Source organism: Myotis brandtii, unplaced genomic scaffold (assembly GCF_000412655.1).
Source record: "Myotis brandtii unplaced genomic scaffold, ASM41265v1 scaffold744, whole genome shotgun sequence".
Taxonomy (NCBI): Eukaryota; Metazoa; Chordata; class Mammalia; order Chiroptera; family Vespertilionidae; genus Myotis; species Myotis brandtii.
In genome coordinates this window covers 69,309-81,686 of record NW_005370965.1, presented here as the reverse complement: position 1 = coordinate 81,686, position 12,378 = coordinate 69,309, and the positions used below count along the sequence as shown (strand labels likewise).

The 12,378-nt window shown below is 39.1% G+C and overlaps 1 protein-coding gene across 7 annotated transcripts in view; it reads right to left on the bottom strand.

Annotated features, from left to right (window-relative positions):
• Positions 1-12,378, bottom strand: part of USP40 (ubiquitin specific peptidase 40) — a 71,632-nt gene that overhangs the window by 12,675 nt on the left and 46,579 nt on the right. For 5 of the 7 annotated variants that reach the window (XM_014530571.1, XM_005882930.2, XM_005882931.2 and 2 more), the window contains 6 exons: positions 11,317-11,353; positions 9,020-9,084; positions 6,672-6,746; positions 4,171-4,297; positions 2,283-2,377; positions 923-1,041 (listed from right to left, as the gene is read on the bottom strand). In XM_014530571.1, coding sequence (XP_014386057.1) covers positions 923-1,041; positions 2,283-2,377; positions 4,171-4,297; positions 6,672-6,746; positions 9,020-9,084; positions 11,317-11,353 — 518 coding nt within the window. Of the gene's footprint in view, positions 1-922; positions 1,042-2,147; positions 2,188-2,282; positions 2,378-4,170; positions 4,298-6,671; positions 6,747-9,019; positions 9,085-11,316; positions 11,354-12,378 lie in introns of all 7 variants that reach the window. The other 2 variants (XM_014530573.1, XM_014530570.1) reach the window with 2 other exon arrangements.

Below are 12,378 nucleotides of genomic sequence, written 5' to 3'. Positions count from 1 at the left end.
CCCGTGCACGAATTTCATGCACTGGGCCTCTAGTAAACAAATAAAAAAAAACCCCAAGAGATAAGTACTGGTGAGGATGTGGAAGACAGGGAACCTTTGTGTATTATTGGTGGGAATGTAAATTGATACATACATTGTGAAAAAACAGTATGAAGGTTCCTCAAAAAATTAAAAATAGAACTGCCATACCAAATGATCCAGCAATCCTACTTTTTCAGGATATCAATGAGAAAGGAAATGAAAACAGGCTATCAAAGAAATACCTGCACTCCCATGTTCATTGCAGCATTATTCACAACAGCTAAGAGATGGAAGCAACCTAAATGTCCACCAACAAACAAATGAATGGATAAAGATGAAGTGTGTACACACAAACACACACGGCTATTTTCAGCCACAAGAAAGAAAGACATGCTGTTGTTTGTGACAACATGGATGGACCCTCAGGGCATTATAATAAGATTAAGTCAGACAGAGAAAGACAAATACTGTATAATATTCACTTATTGTAGAATCTGAAAAAGCCAAACCCATAGCAGTAGACACCAGAACGGTAGTTACCAGGGGCTGAGAGAATAGATATTAAATGTTCTCACCACGAAAAAGAAATTATGTGATGTGATACAGGCATCAGCTAACGCTATGGTGGTGATAGTTTTACAATGTATGTGTATCAAATCAACATGCTGTATGCCTTAACTTACACAATGTTATATCAGTTACAGCTTAATAAAGCTATTAAAAAAACACTCAAAATTCTGTTCACAGCCTCTGGAACATAGTAAACTTCCATGAAGCTACATTTGATACTTAATATGGAAACTGAAGCTGTTCCAGAGTTTGATTTACGGTAAGAAGTGTCACCCAGTTGACATGTGGAATTGCCAGGGTCATGCTTTGTTATTGAATTCAAGGAACCCACCTGAGCTGCTGCTGGTTTTTTCGTAAAAGCCTCCCGGGACGCTTACTGTCCATTGTCCAGGCTCTGAGGAAGGCAGGGGACGGGATGAAAAACTCCGACAAGGAGGGCAAGGTCATAGCCTAGAAAAGAAACAGGCATTTGTAGAAATTTGCCCGAGGGTTTGGAAAAGCACTCTTAAAAAGATACTGCTTTAGGAAGAAATGAAGCACCATACAAGAACATCTGAGGGAAAGAGTATCTTGAGTAATGGTACTATCTACTGAAACATTCCCAGAACTAACTCAAACTAATCAGCTGAGAGAGAAGTGAGTTTTCCATTTCTAAATCTGAGCCCAAAACTCTTTTTTGATCAGAATGTTTTAGAAAATGAAACTTTAAAATTAATTTTTAGATGAGTCTAACTCACAAGAGCAGAGTCACTGTAGAGGAAGCAAGGGCCTCGTCTACATCCATCCTGTGATTCTCTAGCAGTGTCTGCATTGCCCAAGAAGTATCTTTTGATTCTGAAATATTTCAATATCTTTGGATCCTACTGCTAGCCCCAAACTGATGCACTAATTCTAGAGGAGTAGGTAATTATTTATATTATTTAGGTTGTAGTATATAAAATGGCCAATATTCATCCATTTTAACCTAAAAACAGCAACTTTGTATCTTTCAATCCAATATGAGGAAAACAGGTCTCTTCCTACTTGGTCTCATGATAATTAAACCATCTGCTTTTTTTGAGGACACAGGTCAAACGTTAGTGACTGATACTCTTATTATCTGCCCCCACCTTTTTTCAAGAGGAAGAAGGGATGTTCACTTCAGTCCAACAATAGTAAGATGCTTCTGAAACATTTAGTGTTGTATTCAATTTAGTCTTTCCATTTGGACAAAACACTCTTTCTCTATGAATATTAACACACAAGACACTATAATCTGACATAAAGCTGATATTCTGACCTGGGAAATGGATACTGCCTCTTTAATAACATATAACACATGGATCACAATGATACAAAAACAATGTAAAGGTTAAACTGAATGTTTTACAAATGTTTCAATAAATCATGTTTACCTAAAAGGTAAAAATAAACATAAGCTGCAAGTCACTGAGGGTATATTTGAATGAAAGCACAGCATGCCTGTCAGAGGAGGAGGAATGAGAGCCGCAAGGGCAGCTGGCGGAAAAGAAGACCAGGGAGCTGAGCCGTGTGCGTGTCGCCTGCTGGGTACTTACCACTGAACATGGCATGTAACACATGCCATATCAGAACAGACTGTAAGTGAGGGAAGAGGAGATAGAAGAATAGATTAATATCTCACTGGAAGCAGCCAGACCCCCACTCAGGTACGCTGCAGGAAGAAGTCTGACCTGAGCCTTCAGCTCCCCTAAGGTGGCATCTTCTGAGATTTTGACGTCTCCCAGGTAGCGGAGGGGAACATCCACATGCACATCACCAGCAGCACCTGCAGAGGACAGAGCCAGATGTTAGAAAGGAGCTTGAATGCATTTATTTCATATTTTTAAAATATATGCCATGTTTTGATGTTGTAAATACTTTTAATACAGTTCCATTCATGTAACTCAGAATCAGTTCCTCCAATTCAGGCCTCCTGCCTTTGGAGGGGAGGAAGCTATTGGCACAGGACCATGGCTTTCTCACTGGTGGGGGTTTGAAGAATTTCACACATGTGTCTACTAGAATGTTCTTTTTGATACTCCTTCCTCAAAGAGTACTTTGCCCTTATTCTTTGTATTACCTTCCTGTTTCTTTCTCACATCACACCTATCCCACCTGTTTCTCTCTGTCTGTTTTCTTGTGTGTGTATAAAGACTACGACAGTCAGGGGAGGGCAGACCTGCATTCTCATTGTCTGTCAAGTGTGTGGCAGGGTGGGTGTCACGTGGTTGATGTTTACTGACAGAGTCCTTGAGAGTAAGAAGGCCCTCTACATTTGTTATAAAAAGGGGGAAATAAAACGCGCTCTCATCTAAAATCCTGGGTATAAAAGTTGGCAACTAAATTTAAAATTCAGAATAATTTAACTCATTTTTGCTTTAATTAAATCTCTTAGTTTATTGTTGGGCACACTGCTAATATACAACAAAATTAGATTGTAAATAAGTTAAAACAAAAAGCTTCATGAATGGTTTTTCTTGTATCTCAAGGACACCAAATGCTAACAGATACTTTTTGGAAACTCCGGATTTAAAAATGTTTCTCATGTGTTGTTATATAAAGAAGGACTATCAAACAATGATCCTATTTCTTCACTTTCATGGAAAAACTCACTGATTAAACACGCTTTTTAAGTTTGTAGCCAACTCTATATGTAACTATTATTCTATTACCATAGCATTTTTAGAATTAGTTAACACATCTAATATGACCCAACCAAAAAAAAACTTAATGCTAATTTCATAGCTAATTCAACATGAAATTATTTTATTGGTCTAAACATGTATTCTTAACTTCAAAGAGTAAGGAGAGAAGAACTTGATTCATTTTTAGTAGTTTCAATACTGAGGTTTAAAAAATAAAAAATAAATGTAAGTATATAATACTTTAACCCCCCCCCCCAAAAAAAAGCTAAATAACTAAATAAAGCATGATTAACAATATATAAAGAGTTGATCCTAATAATGTATCTACAGTTACAAAGGAGACTGATTGGTGTTTTCTTTATAATGAAATGGAAACCCACTGTTGACAATGGAAAATCAAACTCGCTGCCTGTGATTTCTTGCTCATAGTGACATGTGCTGAATTCTGTCTGTGGAGAAACCACTTAGAAGTAAAGCAGAGCATATATACTGTTCAGAAGGCAGTGGGGGCGTGGAATGACCTGTAGGCAGGGGGGGGGGGGGGGGGGGGGGGGGGGGGGTGGGGGGGGGGGGGGGGGGGGGTGTGGGGGGGGGAGGAGCGGGGAAGGGTGCAGGGGACAGACTCCAGCCCTGCCTCTGTCCCAGCTGCCTCCATATCCTAGTCTACCAGGAGAACCCTGAGAGAGGGCATAAAAATTCCTTGAAAAAATATACTGACAAAGACTTTAACAAATTGTACCTTATAGCGAATGGTTGGTTTTAAAGCACTGCATAAAAGGATGGTGTTACTGCTTTGGAGTGACTTGTGGAATAAATAGGTTGATTTTCAACCATACATTTAAAAAAAGAAATAAATGTCATTTGCCCTCAGAGCAGAAGCAGTTGTTCTATTTTCTTTAGGACACGTAGGCCACTGTGATTCTGTTGGTCTCACCTGGGGTGGAAGTAGCTCTCCAGACCCCGCCTTGAGAAGGGGTACAGTTCGTCTGGTCCAGATGTCTCTTCCCCTGACTGTTGGGCCCCGGAGGCTGGTACCACCAGATGGGCACCTTCAGGAGACCCTGGAGAAGGGAGCATTTCTCACTGCTGTGAGGTACACAGATTAAGTGAACTTCCATTGCTACTTCCATAAAGAGGAACATCTTGATGCCAAAAAGTGTTCCCAAACTTAATTGTTTTTCCTTTCAGATGTATAACTGCTATATATTACACTTTTAATTGTTTTTACAATCAAAAAGTTTAAGTGATAAAATAAGACTAAATGTTCATTGTTTAGAAGTAGCTCAGTAGTTACATACATGAACAGTATAAACAAAACAGCAAAATGTTTGACAGAACCAACTATATAAATATATCCAGGCCCCGTGAGAGCAGCAAGGCCCCAGATCCGGCTGTTTTCATTCATTCGAGTTCCCAGGGGAACTTGAGAGAATCAACAGCCTAATGGTCTAAGTTGGATTCCTATATACACACTACAGGAAATAAGCACATTTCCTTAAACCTGTCTTGTAATTTTAGTTTTACTAGTGTAACTGGTTCTTCACTAACCTTTTTTGTCTGTTAGTAAAGAACTTTAATAGTTTTATTAGGGATTAAAGATGTTACAGAAGATGAGAATGTGAAAAAACCATGTAAAATATTTTAAATATGTATTTCAAGAAATGCATATTAAAATAACTTGTTTATTAAGTAGGTGAAGATTAATAAACACTCAACCTCCATTCAATGAAATAAGTATAAATCAGAAAAACAAAATTCTATTTTTTTACTTATCAGACTGTCAAAAACCAGAAAGTTTAATAATATTCTATATGTTGTTGAAAGTATGGGTAAATTGGTGGCAGAAATATAAACTTGAAGCAAAGTTTTTGGAGAGTAATTTGAAATTGTCACAATTTAAATGCCACGCCCTAGACCTGCCATCCATGGTGAGAATTTGCCTTCTGATGGACGAGCCCTGAGACAAAGTCACGGGTACAAAGACAGTCACTGCCAATTGTTGATGGCAGCAGAATAGAGTGGTAGGTCTAGGAATTTATTCTGTAGATAAATGGACATTTATAGTATTTTTTGCAGTGTCATTTATATTTATATTAACAAAAGACTGCAAGCAACCGAAATCTTCTTTGAAAGAGATTGGTTAAATTATAGTACCTCCATACAATGGGAGATATAGATACCACCTATAGAATGAGATGACTTGATGTGTATTGCTACACATCAAGGTGGGTGGGCAAAGGTGGGTTTACAGTTGCAATGCAAACAATACAATTAGTAAATAATAATACAAGAATAATTTTGTATTTCATGTACTCATAATTGTAAACCTCCTTTTGCCCACCCCTATATATGGATAACAAATATGTATATATGCGCTATGTACACACACAGACTTACTTGTGTGTTGACACAGAGGCATCTGGCTACCTCTGGAGGGACACACTGAGTGGCTGGGGGGCCAGGGAGGATAGTTATTTTTCCTGGCTCAGCTTTTTATACACTTTGAATTTTGTATCATGAGTATTACCAATTCAAATATTAACTTTAAAGAGCATGTATGTAAAATACCACAGAATTTCATGAAGTCATGGAAAAGAATAAGGTAGGTCTGTATGTGCTGAAAAAACCAACAGATATAAAACACTGTATGGAATATGATCCCCTGTATGGAAACTTTAAATATATATGCATATATTTACACTCAGCATACAAACAGGTATCACTTTTCTTCTTGAAAGGACAAGTAAGTTAATTGTGGCTCTTTCTGGGGAGAAAGACGTAGAAGAAACTTTTGTTTTTCATTTTATATAGCCTTCTAGGCTGTGTGAATTTTCTAATCATAAGCTAATGGATATCTGAGTACTGGAGTTTGGGGTCAACTTTTTAAAAAAAAAATCTTTACATGTGTCCACATTAAAAATACGAATAAGTAATTAATGGGTTTAGAAAATGGGAACATGCAGTGTTTATGAAAGAGGAGGAAAAGGAGCCCTCATATCTGCTGGTAGGACTGTAAATCTAGTACAACTCTCTGGGAAAACAATTTGGCAACATACATTCTCAAGTCTTTAAAAAGTTCATGCCCTTTGACTTGTTAATTCCATCTTTAGAACTACCTGAAGATGATTTCGTTTTTAAGTACTATTATAAGAAAAAATTTAAAATAAGATAAATTTCCAACAATGAAGATAAAAAGTGAATTAAACTGTGATAAGTCATACATTGTAACTGTTTCAGGTTCACAAATTAAATAGAAAAGGTAGAAAATAAAACTGTATATACAATTGATTTTATAGGAAGGAAATACCTAACATGTAAAATATGATGGCTGTGTCTGGTAGACTTTGGGGTAAGTTCTTTGTTCTCTTTCTGACTGTCACACAGAGACCACAATAATCATTATTCACAGAGTGTCTATTGGAAGCAAAGTCTTACCGGAGAAGGAAGTTTTCCTTCAGTTAAAAGCAGAGTGTCTCCAGAACATAGCATAAGCTCTTTCAGTGTTGCATCCTGGGAATACGGAAATTCTTTTTTGTTACTTGTGACTTCTGCAAGGAACAAACAGACCACTGGACTTTTGTTTGTGAACCCTATGCCTCTATTACCCTTGAAATAAATAAATGAATAAATGATAAAGCAGATGTTGAATAGAAAATAGGCTTATAAAACAGTCTATTATTATATATCAAATTATGAGTAGGAACTACAAGTATCATAGAAGATGATATCATAGAGGAAAGGGAGAGGTGAGAAAGAATGAGACTGATTTACAGAAGATGACATTTTAGTTAAATAATGAGACTGATTCACAGAAAATGACATTTTAGTCCAACCTAAAAGGATTCGTTGGATTTGGAAAGGTGAATGAAACAAGAGAAGGAATTTCTCATGAAAAAGCGAACAAAGTCAAGGTCATGTCAAGAATAAGTATGGGCCCTGGCCGGCTTGGCTCAGTGGATAGAGTGTCAGCCTGCAGACTGAAAGGTCCCAGGTTCGATTCCGGCCAAGGGCACATGCCTGGGTTGCGGGCTCAATCCCCAGTGCGGGGCGTGCAGGAAGCAGCCAATAAATGATTTTCTCTCATCATTGATGTTTCTATCTCTCTCTCTCATTCTCCCTTCCTCTCTGAAATCAATAAATAAATATATTTTTTAAAAAAAGAATAAGTATGGCTTGGTTAGGGAAGAGCTTAGACTAGACTGATTAGAGTGGACGGTATCAGAGTAAGGGGGGGGCTCGATAGGAAGGGTGGTCACAGATCTAAGGGATGTGGAATAGAAAAAAAGGGAGCTTTTAGTTCCTTTGTAAACAGCCACTCAAGACTTCTGAGAAGGAGTTTTTAAAAATCAATCTGGCTGCTACATGCATAACACACTGAAGTGGGGAACACCTGGGCTCAGGGAGGCCAGTTGCAATAATTTAGGTAAAAGGAAAAATAAATGGCTTGAACCAGGAGGCCAGCAGTGGACTCAGGAAGGAGTGGAAAAACTGACAAGCCTTTGAAGGCTGAGCCCAAACAAGAAGGCGGCAGGTAAGTTGGATTGGCCACATTTCAGGCTGAAAAAGATCAGGATGGGAAAGACAGGCAGCAAATCGGGAAGAGAAAGCAATTTTGAGGGTAATGAGTTTGCTCTAGACAGTTTTAGAACTGTTTGATACCAATTTGGGACTTAATAGAGAAGAAAATCTGGAAACTATGTGACTACATATTACTCTTGACATCCAAACTATACTAGTATGTCCTGAAGATTCTTTTCTTTTTTTAATATATTTTTATTGATCTCAGAGAGGAAGGAGAGGAAGAGAGAGATAGAAACATCAATGATGAGAGAGACTCATTGATCGACTGCCTCCTGCACGTCCCCTACTGGGGATTGAGCCTACAACCCAGGCATGTGCCTTTGACCGGAATCGAACTCAGGACCTTTTAGTCCACAGGCTGACGCTCTATCCACTGAGCCAAATCGGCTAGGGCCTGAAGATTCTTTAGGTCCACTTCTTACTCTGGGCAGTCAAATCCCTGTCCAAGATTCAAGAGGGTCCTCTCTCCATACTGTTACTGACACAGCAAAGAGTGTTCGAGGGGTGACCCCACTACCTGCTTCAATCAACTTCTGTTGATGTTCAGTGCCACTGTATATCACTGAACAGAAGCAGGCAGATAGGGGATGGGTGGCTGACCACGTTTTACTGTCTAAACGTTCTCATAAAGCTTCATTTTGGGTCTACTTCTAATGCTGTGAGATTGGATAGGAGGTTGGGTGCTATTTGGATAAGATTAACCAGACCCCACCTATCCTGTGATACAACTGTTCCTAAGGCTACCCTAAGAGTTTGGCTGGATCTAGAGATGTAGTTAAGATCAGAGCCTAAGTGATTGGTTGGTAAGATGAATTCTGCCATCAACTCTGAGATTAAAATATTCAGGTTTCAAAATTCAGAGTGTATCTCCAAATTCTTTCATTAGTTCAAAAGTCTTTTGTTTGCTAAAGTTCTCTGCTTCCTAATGAAGAACCACCATTCCCAGGAACACACTCTCTTACCAAAAGAGGACTTAACACAGATGTCAGAAATAGTCCCACTTGGCTGAAACCTTCCCTCTGAATGCTCTCAAATAACTACAGGGAGGGAAGAGTAAAGGTAGATGCATGTATACATTTTTGAATCCTAAACAAATTACATCTTTCTCTAGAATTTATTCATGAGTAGGATGAGTATCCTGTATGAAAATACCATATAAACACAATCATTTTAAAGAGTGAAATATATAAAAATAACCTTACTTCTTCACACAAAGGCTCCCCAGCTTCATAGCACCAATCCATTTTCCTTAAGTGCCACGTGTCACCTGTGAAAGAAGCAGAATCAGAATGAAAAAAAATTCACAAGAATGTGTTTTAAGAGTTTGTCAGGAATGACCCTTCTGGGAAATGAAAATTGAATGGGATTTGATCTAATAATTAACTAATTTTTTTAAAAAAATTCCCTCGCCTGGCTAGTGTGCCTCAGTGGTTGAATGTCAACCTATGAACCAGGAGGGTCACAGTTTGATTCCCAGTCAGGGCACATGCCTGGGTTGTGGGCTTGATCCCCAGTGTAGGGCAGGAAGCAGCTGATCAATGATTCTCTCTCATCATGATGTTTCTATCTCTCCCTCTCCTTTCCTCTCTGAAATCAATAAAAATATATTTTAAAAAATGAAATCAATAAAAACATATATTTAAAATAAAATTCTCTCTTCCAGAGCATGAAAAATAAGTTGTTTCCACAATTTGGTTAATCTCCTATTCCACCAAGAATAGATGTATAATTGTGTATCCTATATAATGAGGTAATATGCAAATTGACTGTCACACCCTTGCACACAAGATGGCCACCTCCATGTGGTCACAAGATGGCCGTGCCCATGTCATCACAAGATGGCTGGCAGGGGAGGGCAGTTGGGGGCAATCAGGCCGGCAGGGGAGGGCAGTTGGGGGCAATAGGGCTGGCAGGGGAGCAGTTAGGGGTCGATCAGGCTGGCAGAGTGGTTAGGGGGTGATCAGGCTGCTAGGCAGAAGTGGTTAGGGATTATCAGGCAGGCAGACAGGCAAGTGGTTAAGAACCAACAGTCCCGGATTGTGACTGGGCCTAAACCGGCAGTCGGACATCCCCCGAGGGGTCCCAGATTGGAGAGGGTGCAGGCTGGGCTGAGGGACACCCCCTCCAGTACACGAATTTCGCACCAGGCCTCTAGTAATTATATATTTGCAAATGAAAACACTTGCTACTATTACATGATAGCTATGTTACGCCTTTGTTTACATGTATACACATATCACACATGAGTATAAATATATGTACATATACATATAAGTACAGAAGTTAAGTTTCATTTCACTGTCTTGGCTGAAAGTATATGCTAACATTGCTCAGCAACTGATAATGTGTTCAGCAAAACTGGTGCTATCCAATTAGCGGTTAATCTAACAAAAAATAGTACTTTTGGAATACATTTAATAAAGTTGGTATAACACTTATAAATGTAAACAGTCTTTAATTAAATTTCTGTTTTTCACATGCTTGCTGCACTGAGGAAATGGGAAGAAAATTTTTTGAAGGGAGCCGAGTCAAGTGGAAATTGGAAATCCTGGTTATTAAGTTAAACAGCAACATCTTAAAAATAGTCAATTCCCCCACCCACTGAAAGAAACTACAGCCAGAGGAATAAACCTAGATCTCATATTCATCCTGCATAGGCCATAGGTTTTGAATCCCAATACTCTTCTTTGCAGACCCTTTTTGTCATTAATTCTAGTTTTAAATACAGTAAGATTTACACGAATATTTAACTTAATCTAAGTATATATATTTTTTGCAAACACACCAGTAAGTTAAAAGTGAACACCATTACTTCATAGCACAGCAAGATGGAAAGAACTCGGGTTTTGAAATCTGAGAGACTGTGTAAATCACACTTGCTGTGTAACTCTGGGCAAGCCATTTAACCATTCTCAGCCTCTGTCCCGTCCTCTGTAAAATGGGAACGGGGATGATCCCTGCATGGGAACACTGTTGTTGAGATGAAATGGGACAATGCATAGAAGCTCCAGAGCACATTACCTTCCCTTCCAGACAACGAATGCAGTCAGAGAGTGGCAAAGCACTCCAATGAAAGCAGTGTGATGCTCGCTGGCTGGGTTCCCCTGGTAGCTACTTCAGACGTCCTGCATTTGTGTTTTCATTCATATGACATTCCCTAATCTATACTAAACCACACAGATATGAAGCACAATCACCAACATTCTGAATCAATGAGGTTTAAACAAAACCAGCGAAAGATTGGAGTGATTCCACAAGGTAATCTTAACTTCATCTCTTTTATGTCTTTGTTGGATCCTCAGTGGTCGGCTAACTTACAACTAGTGTTCTTCCAGCTTGCAAACAGAATCAGGAGAACTTATTATGTACACACAGATATAAAGTGTAACAGATAACCCTGAGAAAAAAAGGGCTGAAACATTTTCATTAGGCTTATAAGTACTTTCTTATAAGTCAAGGATATGGATAAGATTCTACATCATCATGGCCTGTAACTTACCTGGTAGGCCAAATTTCTCCAGCATTATCTTCAAACACTGTAAAAAAAAAAAAAAAGTATGTTCATTAGTTTCCTGTTTCAGAGTTACAGTATTGAAAGAAACAACCTCTTTGGACCCTGGGGCCTATTTAAGTCTGATCAAATAGATAATACACATAGTTAAGAAGATGACCGAATAAGCTCTCCTTCCTAAGAGCTGGAGGGAAAAAACCCAGTTATGTTTTGAGAGAAGACCAGGAATGCTGTTGTGGGTGTGTTATAATTTGGGATGACAATCAAACAACCAAGTAGCAGCTGGTTATGTAAGCCTGGAATTTTGAGGCGAGATCCAGTTTAAGAATTGAGCCCTAAGGTGCTTATAGCTGGAGAGAAGAGGAAGTAGCAAACTAAGAAGGGGTAGGAAGGGAAATCTGAAGAGCTGCAAGGAACAGTCATCACATATATGCCATGCTGCCAAGAGAGAGGGAGAGAGATGAAGACTGAGAACCGCCCGCTGCACTTGCTAAGAGCTGTTTCGGTGGTGTGGTGGGAACAAGTTTGCCTGCCATGAGAACAGAAATATATACACATCGCTCCTTTGTAAAGATTTGTGATTTTCTTTCTTTGAAATTAAAAACAAACACAACACTCAAATTCAAAGAGAGAATCTTAAAAGCAGCAAGTGAAAATGAAAAACTCCAAATGAAAAACTCCAAAAATATTTTCAGCATGTAACAAGAGTAAAGGAACTTACTAAAAAGGTGTTTTCTCATGGAACTCTTTAACCACATGCAGAGGATCGTAAAATGATCCTCAAGTCTCAATCGCTGCTGCAGCCATTCGTGTTTGTCAGTACCCCAACCCACTTCTCGTCTTGTATCCCAGATTCTTTTTTTTTTTTAAATTAAATCTTTATTGTTCAGATTATTACAGTTGTTCTTTTTTCCCCCCATAGCTCCCCTCCACCCGGATCCCACCCCACCCTCTGCCCTTACCGCCCCCCCCATCCTCACCCACAGGTGTACGATTTTTGTCCAGTCTCTTCCCGCACCCCCCCCACCCCCTCCCCCCCCCAGAATCAAC